Consider the following 17,464-nt stretch of genomic DNA (forward strand, 5'->3'; position numbering starts at 1 on the left):
TTCCAGAGTATTGGCATGTTGGGACATGGTGTGTAGAGTACAAAAGAAAACATGTAGTGCTGAACACTTGACACCTGTCAATACTAAGGAGTAAGTTCAATTATAAGCAAACTTATTCGCGACAGCAAGTAAGTGCAGCTATATGCCGCACGTACGGTATCACAGGACTTGCGGGTTGTTGTCCGGGACAAGATTGTGCCATGAGGGGAGAGAACTGCAGGGTTGTTGGCGGTGATTCCACACCATTGTAACAGCAACTCACCCTCCTCACATCTAATTGCATTGACCCCTAAATACTTAAGTGCTGGTCCACTATTAGATTGATGGCGTGTGTTGGCACACAGCGGTTCTTTCGTAATAATGCAGTAAACCAACCTTTTTAATTTCCAGGCCTTAAGTACTTTGAAGTTGGAGTCTTTTATTGCTTGTACTTAACTATAACTTTGTATACATTTTGTTATATCTCCATGTATGAATCACGTTCCATTTCTTATTTATTATATGTTTTAGAATCCTCGAAACATCTTCTGATCCTTGTAATTGGTCTAGTGGCTGTACCATTAGTTATAGTGATTATACGGATTGCTGTAACTGCTGTTCGGCCCAGGACAGGTAAGCACCAATATCTTACTGACTTTACCAAAAATCATAACTGCCGGGATATTCAAATTTTCCTGCAGCCATGGGGGATTGCTATTCGATTGCAGGACAGAACATGAGATGCAGTGATTTTATTTTTTCACACACCTCCAGAGCAAGTCTGATTTGTCCTAAAAATCGTTAATTTTAGGAATAATCGCCGGGACTTGCTCGGCCCCCCTCCTCCAAGGACTAATTAAGCAATTGAAAGTTACCAAGTACTGCATATCAATGTACTAACCAATGCTTTAAGTACAGTTTCCAAAACTCTGCCATCACAGTGCAGATGGATAAATCAAATTGACTGAGGTGCTACTTTAGTCATCTGTGCTCAAGCATGGATATCCTTAATACCTGTGCTATAATGGCAGAGTCAGTGGCACAAAGAGGGACGGGGCGCGGGTACTAATTACCCGGGCCCGTGCTGCTGGAGGGGCCCTTCCTGGGTATACCTATACTTGAGGCCGGCACCATTTTCCAGTGATATCTTCAGGAAGATGGCACCTGCACATTGAAAGCAAAGACTCTGTCGCTGTGCCAGAGCCTTTCCTCTCTAGTGCACATGTGCCATCTACCCAAATAACACTGGGAAGATAGCACCGGCTGAGGAGGAGGTACCCGCTTCTCATAAGCAAGAAAGGAAGTGCCCCCCTGCATTAGAATAGAGCCGTCCCCCGGGCGTAGACACAGCTCTTTGTAGGCCATGCCCCTGTTCATTACCGGGGCCCCATGTGGCTCTCTACTCCACTGGGCACCGTTTTTGAAACTCTACCTTAACGTGTATGTGAGTGTTCGGGGAGGAAGGATTTGTGTATTTAGTTGAAACATCTTATGTATAGATTTATGTAAGCATTCAAAACTTTTATTAAAGAATCAGTATTATCTTAGTCACGTGCAGTCTGTTTTCCCACTTGTCCTCCATGTTGGGTCTTTTTGTAGTAGTGTCCGAAGAATTAAACCTATTTATAATATTTAGAATTGTTAATATTGCGGATATACAGCGCCTGTGCATGCAAAATATTTTTTGCAGCCTAACCCTGTCTACTCCCGCAGACTGTCCCTGTCTACTCCCGCAGCCTGTCCCTGTCTACTCCCGCTGCCTGTCCCTGACTACTCCCGCTTCCTGTCCCTGTCTCCTGTCCCTGTCGCCTGTCCCGCAGCCTGTCCCTGTCTACTCCCGCTGCCTGTCCCTGACTACTCCCGCTTCCTGTCCCTGACTACTCCCGCTTCCTGTCCCTGTCGCCTGTCCCGCAGCCTGTCCCTGTCGCCTGTCCCGCCGTCTGTCCCTGTCTCCTGTCCCGCCGTCTGTCCCTGTCTCCTGTCCCGCCGTCTGTCCCTGTCTCCTGTCCCGCCGTCTGTCCCTGTCTCCTGTCCCGCCGTCTGTCCCTGTCTCCTGTCCCGCCGTCTGTCCCTGTCTCCTGTCCCGCCGTCTGTCCCTGTCTCCTGTCCCGCCGTCTGTCCCTGTCTCCTGTCCCGCCGTCTGTCCCTGTCTCCTGTCCCGCAGCCTGTCCCTGTCTACTCCCGCAGCCTGGCCCTGTCTCCTGTCCCGCAGCCTGTCCCTGTCTCCTGTCGCGCAGCCTATCCCTGTCTCCTGTCGCGCAGCCTGTCCCTGTCTCCTGTCGCGCAGCCTGTCCCTGTCTCCTGTCGCGCAGCCTGTCCCTGTCTCCTGTCGCACAGCCTGTCCCTGTCTCCTGTCGCGCAGCCTGTCCCTGTCTCCTGTCGTGCAGCCTGTCCCTGTCGCGCAGCCTGGCCCTGTCTCCTGTCGCGCAGCCTGGCCCTGTCTCCTGTCGCGCAGCCTGGCCCTGTCTCCTGTCGCGCAGCCTGTCCCTGTCTCCTGTCGCGCAGCCTGTCCCTGTCGCCTGTCCCGCAGCCTGTCCCTGTCTCCTGTCCCGCAGCCTGTCCCTGTCTCCTGTCCCGCAGCCTGTCCCTGTCTCCTGTCCCGCAGCCTGTCTCCTGTTCCTGTCTCCTGTTCCTGTCTCCTGTTCCTGTCTCCTGTTCCTGTCTCCTGTTCCTGTCTCCTGTCCCTGTCTCCTGTCCCTGTCTCCTGTCCCTGTCTCCTGTCCCTGTCTCCTGTCCCTGTCTCCTGTCCCGCCGTCTGTCCCTGTCTACTCCCGCAGCCTGTCCCTGTCTCCTGTCCCGCAGCCTGTCCCTGTCTCCTGTCCCTGTCTCCTGTCCCGCAGCCTGTCTCCTGTCCCTGTCTCCTGTCCCGCAGCCTGTCCCTGTCTCCTGTCCCGCAGCCTGTCCCTGTCTCCTGTCCCGCAGCCTGTCCCTGTCTCCTGTCCCGCAGCCTGTCCCTGTCTCCTGTCCCGCAGCCTGTCCCTGTCTCCTGTCCCGCAGCCTGTCCCTGTCTCCTGTCCCGCAGCCTGTCCCTGTCTCCTGTCCCGCAGCCTGTCCCTGTCTCCTGTCGCGCAGCCTGTCCCTGTCTCCTGTCGTGCAGCCTGTCTCCTGTCGCGCAGCCTGGCCCTGTCTCCTGTCGCGCAGCCTGGCCCTGTCTCCTGTCGCGCAGCCTGGCCCTGTCTCCTGTCGCGCAGCCTGTCCCTGTCGCCTGTCCCGCAGCCTGTCCCTGTCGCGCAGCCTGTCCCTGTCTCCTGTCGCGCAGCCTGTCCCTGTCTCCTGTCGCGCAGCCTGTCCCTGTCTCCTGTCCCGCAGCCTGGCCCTGTCTCCTGTCGCGCAGCCTGGCCCTGTCTCCTGTCGCGCAGCCTGGCCCTGTCTCCTGTCGCGCAGCCTGGCCCTGTCTCCTGTCGCGCAGCCTGGCCCTGTCTCCTGTCGCGCAGCCTGGCCCTGTCTCCTGTCGCGCAGCCTGGCCCTGTCTCCTGTCGCGCAGCCTGGCCCTGTCTCCTGTCCCGCAGCCTGGCCCTGTCTCCTGTCGCGCAGCCTGTCCCTGTCGCCTGTCCCGCAGCCTGTCCCTGTCGCGCAGCCTGTCCCTGTCTCCTGTCGCGCAGCCTGTCCCTGTCTCCTGTCGCGCAGCCTGTCCCTGTCTCCTGTCCCGCAGCCTGGCCCTGTCTCCTGTCGCGCAGCCTGGCCCTGTCTCCTGTCGCGCAGCCTGGCCCTGTCTCCTGTCGCGCAGCCTGGCCCTGTCTCCTGTCGCGCAGCCTGGCCCTGTCTCCTGTCGCGCAGCCTGGCCCTGTCTCCTGTCGCGCAGCCTGGCCCTGTCTCCTGTCCCGCAGCCTGGCCCTGTCTCCTGTCGCGCAGCCTGGCCCTGTCTCCTGTCGCGCAGCCTGGCCCTGTCTCCTGTCGCGCAGCCTGGCCCTGTCTCCTGTCGCGCAGCCTGGCCCTGTCTCCTGTCGCGCAGCCTGGCCCTGTCTCCTGTCGCGCAGCCTGGCCCTGTCTCCTGTCGCGCAGCCTGGCCCTGTCTCCTGTCGCGCAGCCTGGCCCTGTCTCCTGTCGCGCAGCCTGGCCCTGTCTCCTGTCCCGCAGCCTGGCCCTGTCTCCTGTCCCGCAGCCTGGCCCTGTCTCCTGTCCCGCAGCCTGGCCCTGTCTCCTGTCCCGCAGCCTGGCCCTGTCTCCTGTCCCGCAGCCTGGCCCTGTCTCCTGTCGCGCAGCCTGTCCCTGTCTCCTGTCGCGCAGCCTGTCCCTGTCTCCTGTCGCGCAGCCTGTCCCTGTCTCCTGTCGCGCAGCCTGTCCCTGTCTCCTGTCGCGCAGCCTGTCCCTGTCTCCTGTCGCGCAGCCTGTCCCTGTCTCCTGTCCCGCTGCCTAGCCCTGTCTCCTGTCCCGCTGCCTAGCCCTGTCTCCTGTCCCGCAGCCTAGCCCTGTCTCCTGTCTCGCAGCCTAGCCCTGTCTCCTGTCCCGCAGCCTAGCCCTGTCTCCTGTCCCGCAGCCTAGCCCTGTCTCCTGTCCCGCAGCCTAGCCCTGTCTCCTGTCCCGCAGCCTAGCCCTGTCTCCTGTCCCGCAGCCTAGCCCTGTCTCCTGTCCCGCTGCCAAACCCCAACCCTCCCCATCGGGTTCTGGCGGTTGATTATGTGGACATAGACCAGGCATTCCTAACCGCGGTCCTCAAGGCACACCAACAGTGCAGGTTTTAGTGATATCCAGGCTTCAGCACAGATGGTTAAATCAAAATAGCTGAGGTACTAATTAAGTCACCTGTGTTCAAGCCTGGATATCACTAAAACCAGGACTGTTAGTGTGCCTTGAGGACGGTGGTTGGGAAACACTGACATAGAGCATATGAATTAATAGACTAGAAGCATGATCAAGGCAAAATTATCCATGACTGGGCATATGAAGGGGAGCAGCAGGACAGACTGGGGGAATGGTTTTGCCTATCAAGGGATGTTGCAGATATATTCATAGCAAGCATAGGTTGGAGCAGTAAGAGGTATTTGCACAGGAGGTTAATTTCACTGTAATTTGTCTGTTTCTCTTACGTCCTAGAGGATCCTGGGGTTCCATTTAGTACCATGGGGTATAGACGGGACTGTTGGGAGCTATGGGCACTTTTAAAAGTTTAATAGTGTGGGCTGGCTCCTCCTCCCTCTATGCCCCTCCTACCAGACTCAGTTTAGAAAATGTGCCCGGAGGAGCCGGTCACAGCTAGGGAAGCTCCTAGGAGTTTTTCTAGTTCAGTTGTTTTTCCTAAGAGTTAGGTTACAAGAAGGCTGCTGGCAACAGCTTCCCCACTTCGTGGGACTTGGAGGGGAAGAGTAGGAACCAACTCTAGAAGTTAATGGTTATCTATCTCCGCTGACAGGACACTGAGCTCCTGAGGGTGCTGATCGCAAGCCCACGAGGCAACCGCTCACTCCCGCAGCACGGCCGCCACCCCCTAACAGAGCCAGAAGAAAGAAGAGTGGTGAGTACAGCGCCTGCGGCCCGGGAAGCAGATCGCCGGCGGAAATGGTGGCACAAGGGTGGGAGCGCAGCTCTGACAGGCTACGCTCCGGAAGGCTCAGCGGCACACTGTGTACGGCGCTGTGAGGGGCGTCCTGGGCCAGCGCCATCACCCTACACTGGTCAGCTAAAGCTATCGGGCTAATCCCACTGCTAGCAGCACATTACCTCAGGCAAGTATAATCAACTAAGTGCAGGAAGACGTGCCATTACAGGGGGTTGGACTTCTCCTCAGAGCGGATCCACCACTCACCATCGCCATTTTCTGCTGCAGGGTACACTGGGCTCCAGAAGGATAGACATTGGGGTGTAGAGTAGGATCTTGATCCGAGGCACCAACAGGCTTAAAGCTTTGACTGTTCCCAGAATGCACAGCGCCGCCTCCTCTATAACCTCTCCTCCCTGCACAGGAGCTCAGTTTTGTAGTTGGTGCTGCAGTAAGCAGGTACATAACAGAGGGGCTGCTCCAAGCAGCCCTAAGAAGAGCTTTTTTTTTGAAGAAAAAAGTGAAGACTACAAGGGCAGCAGCGGTGGTAAATGTCAGAAGACATTCACTGCTGCAGCTCCAGCTCTAAACCAGCGGTGCTGTACACTCCCGAGTCCTGGTTGCTGGGTAACTACAGCAGGAGGCTCCAGTTTTCTTCACTGTCAGGCACACACGACGGGGGCTCTCCGGTGTTAAGAGGTGTTAAGTGGGTCCCGCTTGCGGGACCCGGTTTTTATCGCGATCCGGCGCGGTCAGTGGGAGGCGGGCCGAGCGCGCTGGCTTTGGACACTGTGGCAGTACAGGCGATCCCACTAGATCACCAGGGCATGGGTGCAGGTCAGGTTTTCTCTCAAATCCATTTTCAGTAGCCCACAGTACTCGGTGGTTTTGCCAGCAGGGGGATAAGGCTTAGACCTGAAGTCCCTCCCCCAGTCCGCCATTTCCCGCAAATGTTCCCGCCCAGGAGCTGCATATCTGTCTCTCCTTCACTCCCTGTCAGTGTCTGCGGCGCCATTATCCCTCAGCTTCACTGTTCCTGGGACTGCTTGTGCAAATCCTCCTTTGTAAAGCCGCCTGGTTGTTGACAGCACTGTGACTTTACATGACACTTAAGTATTCTACCTGCCTTTTTAGTCAGTATTAGTAAGAGAGTGCATTTAGTCAGGGTTTTCTAGTACAAGTACCCTGTGATATACATCCAGTTCTTACTGTGCAGTGCTATATCTATTGACTACATATCTATATATATATAAGCTAGTCCAGTGCAGTATTATTGTTAGTAATAACCTCTGCATTGTACAAACTGTGACTATCTGTGTGTGCATTAGATAGCTGAGTGGTGTCCATTCGTGTCTTTCACTCAACTTGCTATCCCTATATTCTATAACCTGAGGGGGCTTGGTGCGTCAGGTGTTATCTAATATAGGATTTTCACAAAGATATACTGTATTACGTATTTCTCTGACGTCCTAGTGGATGTTGGGTACTTCGTAAGGGCCATGGGGAATATACGGGCTCCGCAGGAGACTGGGCACTCTTAAAAGAAAGATTAGGTACTATATCTGGTGTGCACTGGCTCCTCCCTCTATGCCCCTCCTCCAGACCTCCGTTTGAATCTGTGCCCGGCCAGAGCTGGCTGCACTCTAGGGGCTCTCCTTAGCTTCCTAGAAAAGAAAGTATTTGTTAGGTTTTTTATTTTCAGTGAGATCTGCTGGCAACAGACTCACTGCTACGTGGGACTGAGGGGAGAGAAGCAAACCTACCTGCTTGCAGCTAGCTTGTGCTTCTAAGGCTACTGGACACCATTAGCTCCAGAGGGATCGAACACAGGGCCCGACCTCGATCGTCCGTTCCCAGAGCCGCGCCGCTGTCCCCCTTGCAGAGCCAGAAGACTTAAGAGAAAGTTAAAAACCGGCGGCTGAAGACTCCTGTCTTCATTAAGGTAGCGCATAGCACTGCAGCTGTGCGCCATTGCTCCCTTAGCACACCACACACTCCGGTCACTGATGGGTGCAGGGCGCTGGGGGGGGGCGCCCTGGGCAGCAATTAGATTACCTTATTGGCAAAAAAGCACATAATACAGTCTAATAAACTGTATATGTGCAATAACCCCCGCCAAATATATATTTAAAAACGCGGGAGAAGCCCGCCGCTGAGGGGGTGGGGCTATCTTCCTCAGCACACCAGCGCCATTTTCTCTTCACAGCTCCGCTGGAAGGACGCTCCCCAGATTCTCCCCTGCAGTTTCCAGAATTCAAGGGTAAAAAAGAGAGGGGGGGCACATAAATTTAGGCGCAAAACTGTGTTAATAAGCAGCTATAGGGGAAAGATCACTCAGTATAGTGTACATCCCTGTATTATATAGCGCTGTGGTGTGTGCTGGCATACTCTCTCTCTGTCTCCCCAAAGGACTTTGTGGGGTCCTGTCCTCAGTCAGAGCATTCCCTGTGTTTGTGTGCGGTGTGTCGATACGGCTGTGTCGACATGTTTGATGAGGAGGGTTACGTGGAGGCGGAGCAGGAGCCGATAAGTGTGATGTCGCCCCCTACGGGGCCGACACCGGAGTGGATGGATATGTGGAAGGTATTAACTGACAGTGTCAACTCCTTACATAAAAGGTTCGATGACGTAACAGCCTTGGGACAGCCGGCATCTCAGCCCGCGCCTGCCCAGGCGTCTCAGAGGCCATCAGGGGCTCAAAAACGCCCGCTACCGCAGATGGCTGACACAGATGTCGACACAGAGTCTGACTCCAGTGTAGACGAGGATGAGACAAATGTACAGTCCACAAGGGCCATCCGATGCATGATTACGGCAATGAAAAATGTATTGAACATTTCTGACAATACCCTTTTTAGTGGTAACCGGGTTAATATGTTTGGGGAGAAAAAGCAGCCAGTGACTTTTCCCCCATCTGATGAGTTAAATGAATTGTGTGAAGAAGCGTGGTGTTCCCCTGATAAGAAACTAGTAATTTCTAAGAGGTTACTGATGGCGTACCCTTTCCCGCCAACGGATAGGTTACGTTGGGAAACATCCCCTAGGGTGGACAAAGCGCTCACACGCTTATCAAAAAAGGTGGCACTGCCGTCTCAGGACACGGCCGCCCTAAAAGAGCCTGCGGATAGAAAGCAGGAAGCTATCCTGAAGTCTGTATATACACACTCAGGTACTATACTGAGACCTGCAATTGCTTCAGCATGGATGTGTAGTGCTGCAGCAGCTTGGTCCGATACCCTGTCAGACAACATTGATACACTCGACAGGGATACTATTTTGCTAACCATAAAGCATATAAAGGACGTAGTCTTATATATGAGAGATGCACAGAGGGATATTTGCCGGCTGACATCTGGAATTAATGCAATGTCCATTTCTGCCAGGAGAGTATTATGGACTCTGCAGTAGACAGGTGATGCTTATTCTAAAAGGCACATGGAGGTTTTGCCTTATAAGGGTGAGGAATTGTTTGGGGACAGTCTCTCGGACCTCGTATCCACAGCAACAGCTGGAAAATCGACTTTTTTACCTCACGTTCCCTCACAGCCTAAGAAAGCACCGTATTATCAAGTACAGTCCTTTCGGCCTCAGAAAGGCAAGCGTGTCAGAGGCGCAACCTTTCTGCCCAGAGGCAGGGGTAGAGGAAAGAAGCTGCATCAGACAGCCAGTTCCCACGAACAAAAGTCCTCCCCTGCTTCCACTAAGTCCACCGCATGATGCTGGGGCTCCACAGGTGGAGCCAGGTGCGGTGGGGGCGTGTCTCCGGAACTTCAGCGACCAGTGGGTTCGCTCACAGGTGGATCCCTGGGTCCTACAAGTGGTATCTCAGGGATACATGTTGGAGTTCGAGGCGACTCCCCCTCGCCGTTACCTCAAATCAGCCTTGCCAACTGCTCCCAGGGAAAGGGAGGTAGTACTGGCGGCTATTCACAAGCTGTACCTTCAGCAGGTGATAATCAAGGTTCCCCTCCTTCAGCAGGGACGGGGTTACTATTCCACAATGTTTGTGGTACCGAAACCAGACGGTTCGGTGAGACCCATTCTAAATTTAAAATCCTTGAACACTTATCTGAGGAAGTTCAAGTTCAAAATGGAATCGCTCAGGACGGTTATCGCAAGCCTGGAAGAGGGGGATTTTATGGTATCACTGGACATCAAGGATGCCTACCTGCATGTCCCCATTTACCCACCTCACCAGAAGTACCTCAGGTTTGTGGTACAGGATTGTCATTACCAATTCCAGACGTTGCCGTTTGGTCTGTCAACGGCACTGAGGGTATTTACCAAGGTAATGGCCGAAATGATGATACTCCTTCGGAAGAAGGGAGTTATAATTATCCCGTACTTGGACGATCTCCTTATAAAGGCGAGGTCCACGGAACAGTTGTTAGCCAGCGTAGCACTATCTCGGGAAGTGCTTCAACAGCACGGCTGGATTTTGAATATCCCAAAGTCGCAGCTGATTCCTGGGACGCGTCTGCTGTTCTTGGGCATGATTCTGGATACATAACAGAAGAAGGTGTTTCTCCCTGTGGAGAAGGCCCAGGAATTGTCATCTCTGGTCAGGGATCTCCTGAAACCAAAACAGGTGTCTGTGCATCACTGCACGCGAGTCCTGGGAAAGATGGTGGCTTCTTACGAAGCAATTCCCTTCGGCAGGTTCCATGCAAGGATTTTTCAGTGGGATCTGTTGGACAAATGGTCCGGATCGCATCCTACAGATGCATCGGTTGCTCACCCTGTCCCCGAGGGCCAGGGTGTCTCTACTGTGGTGGCTGCAGAGTGCTCATCTTCTCGAGGGCCGCAGATTCGGCATACAGGACTGGGTCCTGGTGACCACGGATGCAAGCCTCCGAGGTTGGGGGGCAGTCACTCAGGGAAGAAACTTCCAAGGACAGTGGTCAAGTCAGGAGACTTCCCTACACATAAATATTCTGGAACTAAGGGCCATTTACAACGCCCTGAGTCAAGTAGAACCCCTGCTTCAAAACCAACCGGTGCTGATTCAGTCAGACAACATCACGGCGGTCGCCCATGTAAACCGCCAGGGCGGCACAAGAAGCAGGATAGCAATGGCAGAAGCCACAAGGATTCTTCGATGGGCGGAGAATCACGTGCTAGCACTGTCAGCAGTGTTCATTCCGGGAGTGGACAACTGGGAAGCAGACTTCCTCATTAGGCACGACCTCCACCAGGGAGAGTGGGGACTTCATCCAGAAGTCTTCAAGCTGGTTGTAAATCGTTGGGGACGACCACAGGTGTACATGATGGTGTCCCGACTCAACAAAAAGCTAAAAAGATATTGCGCCAGGTCAAGGGACCCTCAGGCGATAGCTGTGGACGCCCTAGTGACACCGTGGGTGTACCAGTCGGTGTATGTGTTCCCTCCTCTTCCTCTCATACCAAGGTGCTGAGGATAATAAGAAAGAGAGGAGTAAGAACTATACTCATCGTTCCGGATTGGCCAAGAAGAACTTGGTACCCAGAACTACAAGAAATTATCTCAGAGGACCCATGGCCTCTGCCGCTCCGACAGGACCTGCTACAGCAGGGGCCCTGTCTGTTCCAAGACTTACCGCGGCTGCGTTTGACGGCATGGCGGTTGAATGCCGGATCCTAACGGAAAAGGGCATTCCGGATGAAGTAATTCCTACGCTGATAAAAGCTAGGAAGGATGTGATAGCAAAACATTATCACCGCATATGGCGAAAATATGTTGCTTGGTGTGAGGCCAGGAAGGCCCCTACAGAGGAATTCCAGCTGGGTCGATTTCTGCACTTCCTTCAGTCAGGAGTGACTATGGGCCTAAAATTGGGTTCCATAAAAGTCCAGATTTCTGCCCTGTCTATTTTATTTCAAAAAGAACTGGCTTCACTGCCTGAAGTTCAGACGTTTGTTAAGGGAGTGCTGCATATTCAGCCCCCTTTTGTGCCTCCAGTGGCACCTTGGGATCTCAACGTTGTGTTGGATTTCCTGAAATCCCATTGGTTTGAGCCACTTAAAACCGTGGAGTTAAAGTATCTCACCTGGAAGGTGGTCATGCTGTTGGCCTTGGCTTCAGCTAGGCGTGTGTCAGAATTGGCGGCTTTGTCATGTAAAAGCCCATATCTGATTTTCCATATGGACAGGGCAGAATTGAGAACTCGTCCCCAATTTCTCCCAAAGGTGGTATCAGCGTTTCATTTTAACCAACCTATTGTGGTGCCTGCGGCTACTAGGGACTTGGAGGATTCCAAGTTGCTGGACGTAGTCCGGGCCCTGAAAATCTACGTTTCCAGGACGGCTAGAGTCAGAAAGACTGACTCGCTGTTTATCCTGCATGCACCCAACAAGCTGGGTGCTCCTGCTTCAAAGCAGACTATTGCTCGCTGGATCTGTAGCACAATTCAGCTTGCACATTCTGCGGCTGGACTGCCGCATCCTAAATCAGTAAAAGCCCATTCCACAAGGAAGGTGGGCTCTTCTTTGGCGGCTGCCCCGAGGGGTCTCTGCTTTACAACTTTGCCGAGCTGCTACTTGGTCGGGTTCAAACACGTTTGCAAAATTCACAAGTTTGATACCCTGGCTGAGGAGGACCTTGAGTTTGCTCATTCGGTGCTGCAGAGTCATCCGCACTCTCCCGCCCGTTTGGGAGCTTTGGTATAATCCCCATGGTCCTTACGGAGTTCCCAGCATCCACTAGGACGTCAGAGAAAATAAGAATTTACTCACCGGTAATTCTATTTCTCGTAGTCCGTAGTGGATGCTGGGAGCCCGTCCCAAGTGCGGACTCTCTGCAATACGTGTATATAGTTATTGCTTAACTAAAGGGTTATTGTTATGAGCCATCTGTTACATGAGGCTCAGTTGTTATTCATACTGTTAACTGGGTATAGTTATCACAAGTTGTACGGTGTGATTGGTGTGGCAGGTATGAGTCTTACCCTGGATTCCAAATTCTTTCCTAGTAATGTCAGCTCTTCCGGGCACAGTTTCCTTAACTGAGGTCTGGAAGAGGGGCATAGAGGGAGGAGCCAGTGCACACCAGATAGTACCTAATCTTTCTTTTAAGAGTGCCCAGTCTCCTGCGGAGCCCGTCTATTCCCCATGGTCCTTACGGAGTACCCAGCATCCACTACGGACTACGAGAAATAGAATTACCGGTGAGTAAATTCTTATTTTTTCTCTGTGATTTAGTCACCATATCTCTTCTTTATCTCTGCTTATGCTGACTACACTGCGCAGGGGTTTGGGTAAGAGGTATAGTGCTGCTGATAATTGTACTGTGTTACCTCATACTGCAAGTTATATCATGTCTGCTTCTGAGAGTAACGGTTCTGGGGCTGAACACACTGCCGCTGTTGCTGAAGCCACAGACACCTATAAGGAAAATATAGCAGCTGTGGGCTCTGGTTCTGGGGGCTCCTTGCCCCCCAGTGGGACTGTGGCAATGGGGGTACATAATGACCCACCATGGGCCGCTTTTTCCACGCTTCTACATACGCTAGTTAATAAACTAACACCCCCTATGGGACACCCTATGCCGGTACAGCCGTATGTGGTCCCCGCAGCTAACCCGCCGTGGGCGGACGATTTATCTGCTCAAATGAGGAAGTTGAACCAGTCCCTGACTACTAAAAAGTCTGACCATCGCTCGCCTAAGCCCAAGGGGTCCTCTAAGCGAGCTATTGTCTCCTCACAATCCACTGATGTCACTGACACCTCGTCTGATGAAGACGGCACTTACACTGACCCCACAGGTTCTGACTCGGATACGGCTGATGGGGAGGGTAGTTCACATGTGGATGTTCCTGATCTTTTGGAGGCTATTAAGTTGATTCTGCAGATTACGGATGATCCCGAGCCATCCGCCCCTCCTAAGAAACCAGATAGGTTCAAGCGTCAGAAGGTGGTTAAACAAGTTTTACCTCACTCTGACCACCTAGCGGAAATACGTCAGGAACCCTGGGAAAACCCGTGTACGAAGTTTGTGCCTCAAAAGAAGATGCTCGCTCGCTATCCCTTCGCACCAGAGCCGTCTAAGAATTGGGAAACGCCTCCTCCAGTAGACTCGCATGTGGCTAGGATGGTGGTTTCCTCAGCTCTACCTGTCACTACCGTCACGTCTCTAAAAGAGCCTACGGATAAACGTGTGGAGGGTTGTCTGAAAGCGATTTACACCCTCACGGGTGCTGCACAAAGGCTCACTATTGCATCAACATGGGCTGCAGAGGCTATTGAAGCATGGGCCTTGGAGTTAGAAGCTGAAATCTCTTCTGACCATGCTAGACAATGCTTGTCATATACTGTCATAGCTTCTCACTATATTAAAGAGGCGGCTTCTGATGCCGGTATCCTAGCAGCCAAGGCCTCTACTACGTCAGTCCTGGCTCGCCGGATATTGTGGCTGAGATCCTGGTCTGTGGATCTGGACTCTAGAAAAACCCTGGAGGTGCTCCCTTTCAAGGGAGATATTCTGTTTGGGGAGGACTTAAATAAGATTGTGGCTGACTTGGCTACTGCCAAAACTGCCTGTCTGCCAAGTACCGCTCCTTCTGTGTCGAAGGCTAAAGGTACTTCCTTTCGCCCCTTTCATCCTTCAGGTAAAGCAAAAGGTCAGGCGTACAACAAGCAGGCCCGCACTTCCAAACCTGGTAAGCCAAAGCCCAAAAGAGCCTGGGCGGCCCGTCAGCCAGCATCCAAGAACGATAAGTCTGCCGCTTGACGGGGCGGGCCTCCCCCTGGGGATCCCAGGGTGGGGGGCCAGCTTCAAGGGTATACCCAGGAATGGTTGAAGACCACTTCACTTCAGATGCCTGGGTACGGGAAGTCGTCACTCGAGGTTACGCCATAGCCTTCAAAAACCGCCCCCCTCATCGATTTTGCTGAACAGACGTCCCGTTGGACCAGACAAAGGCAAACACTCTACATTCAGTGGTACAGACCCTCCTGGATACAGGAGTCGTAGTACAGGTGCCTCTTGCGCAGAGGGGCTGGGGGTACTATTCTCCGCTGTTTCTAGTCCCGAAACCGAATGGATCCTTCCGACCCATTCTCAACCTCAAGGCATTGAACAGGTTTGTGAAGATTTCCAAGTTCCGTATGGAAACCCTTCGCTCTATAGTTCTGGCCTTCGAACATGAGGACTACATGGTCTCCCTGGACATACAGGATGCTTACCTGCATATTCCTATAGCAGAGTCGCATCAGCAATACCTCAGGTTTGTGATTGGCAACCTCCATTACCAGTTTCGGGCGTTACCGTTTGGTTTAACTACGGCTCCGCGAGTGTTCACCAACGTCATGGCGGTGATGACGGTGGTACTCCGCCGTCAACGGGTCAGGATACTGCCGTATCTGGACGACTTGTGTTAATCCTGGCAAATTCCCCAGAAATTCTCCTGCGTCATCTGGATATGACTGTCCAGTTTCTACAAGCCCACGGGTGGCTCATCAACTGGAAGAGATCTTCCCTGGTCCCTGCTCAGAGCATGGTGCACCTGGGAGCGCTATTGGACACTCACCACCAGTGGTTGTTCTTGTCTCAGGAAAAAGTCCCGAAGCTTCAGGACAGGATTCGTTGCTTCCTTTCTCGTCCGCAAGTGTCGATACATTCGGCGATGCAGGTGCTGGGCCTCATGGTATCAGCATTCGACATGGTGGAGTATGCTCAATTCCATTCTCGCCCCCTTCAGAAGCTGATTCTAGCCAAGTGGGACGGCCTGCCTCACCGGATCAGGTCTCGCATGATCTCATTGACTGACTCCGGAGGTCCGTCTGTCGCTGCTCTGGTGGCTCCAGGACCGACAATTGTGCAGGGGCCGTCCATTCTGGATATCCAACTGGGTCCTGTTGACGACAGATGACAGTCTAAGTGGTTGTGGCGCGGTGCTGGAGCAACACTCCCTTCAGCGTCGGTGGACCAAGGAGGAATCCCTCCTCTCGATCAACATTCTGGAATTGCGGGCGGTCTTCAATGCGTTGAACCTGGCCCAGCATATAATTCAGAACCGTCCTGTTCAAGTACAGTCTGACAACACCACCACAGTGGCTTACATAAATCATCAAGGTGGCACTCTGAGCCGTTTGGCAATGAAGGAAGTCTCACGGATTCTACATTGGGCAGAACGCCATCTACCGGCCATATCAGCAATATTCATTTCGGGAGTCCTGTATTGGGAAGCGGACTTTCTCAGTCGTCAGGACGTACATGCCGGCGAGTGGGGCCTCCATCCAGAAGTGTTTCAACTCCTAGTGGAAAAGTCGTGCCTTCCAGACGTAGATCTGATGGCGTCTCGACACAATCACAAGGTTCCGGTCTTCGGAGCAAGGACAAGGGATCCTCAAGCAGCATTCGTGGATGCGCTGGCGGTGCCGTGGAGGTTTCGGCTGCCATACGTGTTCCCTCTGGTGTCGCTCCTGCCCAGGGTAATTCGGAAGTTCAAGCAAGAAAAAGGAAATCTGCTTCTCATAGCTCCAGCGTGGCCCAGAAGGCACTGGTTCTCAGACCTGCAAGGCCTATCGTCGGAGCGTCCAATTCTACTTCCACAACGCCCAGACCTCCTCGTTCAGGGCCCCTGTGTCTACCAGGACCTAGCCCGGCTGTCTTTGACGGCGTGGCTCTTGAAGCTTCCGTCTTAAGGGCTAAAGGGTTTTCTGAGGCGGTCATTCAAACTATGTTGCGGGCCCGGAAACCGGCTTCGGCTTGGATTTACTATAGAGTCTGGCATTCTTACTTTGTTTGGTGCGCATCTAACGATTATGACGCTTCCAAGTTTAGTATAGCCAAGTTGTTGGCTTTTCTTCAGCAGGGCCTGGACTTAGGCCTGCGTCTGGCCTCCGTCAAGGTTCAAATACCTGCCTTGTCGGTGTGGTTTCAGAGAAAAATTGCGACCTTACCTGATGTGCATACATTTATGTCTCAGTTTGAACCTTTTGGCACAGCTGATCTTAAGTGGCTTTCCCTTAATGTGGTGTTTCTGCTGGCTATTGCCTCAGCTAGAAGAGTGCCGGATTTGGGTGCCTTGTCCTGTAGTTCACCATATCTGATATTTCACTGTGACCGGGCGGTTCTTAGGACTCGTCCCGGATACTTACCTAAGGTGGTTTCTTCGTTCCACCTTAACCAGGAGATTGTGGTTCCGGCACTTGTTTCTCCTGATCTATATTCCAAAGAGAGGTCTTTGGCTGTGGTACGGGCTCTCCGTATCTATGTGAAGAGAACTGCTTCTGTTAGGAAATTGATTCTCTCTTTGTGCTGTTTGGATTTCACAAACGGGGCTGGCCTGCTCACAAGCAAACTTTGGCCAGATGGATTAGAATGGTGATTGCACATGCTTATGTGAGGGCTGGCCTCTCGGGTCCTGCTCACATTACGGCCCATTCTACTCTGTCTGTGGGACCTTCTTGGGCGGCCCGCCGTGGTGCGACCCTTGAACAATTGTGCAAGGCGGCTACGTGGCCATCTGTGAACACGTTCATAAGGTTCTATGGCTTCGATACTGCCGCTTCCCAGGATGCTTCCTTTGGACGCAGGGTTCTTGTGCCCGCTACAGTGCGTCCCCTCCCATAAGGAACTGCTTTAGGACATCCCCAATGTCTATCCTTGTGGAGCCCAGTGTACCCCGCAGCAGAAAACGAGATTTATGGGGCGGGTGATGCATCCCTTTGCTAAGTGGGTGCAATTAATGATTGAGGCCGTTGGAGACGTTTTGCACATTACTGACAGAGCACCTGAGCAGGTGGAGGAGGCTTACTTTACAGAAAATAAGAAATCCTCCCTTACCTTCCCTGCTTCAAAGGAGTTAAACTCCTTGTTTGAAAAATCCTGGGAGAACCCAGAGAATAAATTCCAGATCCCAAAGAGGGTTCTCATTGCTTTTCCTTTCCCCGAAAAGGACAGGAAAAAGTGGGAAAACCCACCGATAGTAGACGCTTCTGTATCTCGGTTGTCTAAAAAGGTGGGTTTTACCTGTCCCTGAGTCGACCGCTTTGAAAGAACCGACTGACCGCAAATCATTATACACCGCT

The 17,464-nt window shown here is 53.0% G+C and overlaps 1 protein-coding gene across 1 annotated transcript in view; it reads left to right on the top strand.

Annotated features, from left to right (window-relative positions):
* The window catches only part of LOC135058241 (C-type lectin domain family 2 member A-like), a 179,482-nt gene that overhangs the window by 101,745 nt on the left and 60,273 nt on the right, over positions 1-17,464 (top strand). The window contains exon 3 of the mRNA XM_063963780.1: positions 511-612. Coding sequence (XP_063819850.1) covers positions 511-612 — 102 coding nt within the window. The remainder of the gene's footprint in view (positions 1-510; positions 613-17,464) is intronic.

This window comes from Pseudophryne corroboree, chromosome 3 (assembly GCF_028390025.1).
Source record: "Pseudophryne corroboree isolate aPseCor3 chromosome 3, aPseCor3.hap2, whole genome shotgun sequence".
NCBI classification, from domain to species: Eukaryota; Metazoa; Chordata; class Amphibia; order Anura; family Myobatrachidae; genus Pseudophryne; species Pseudophryne corroboree.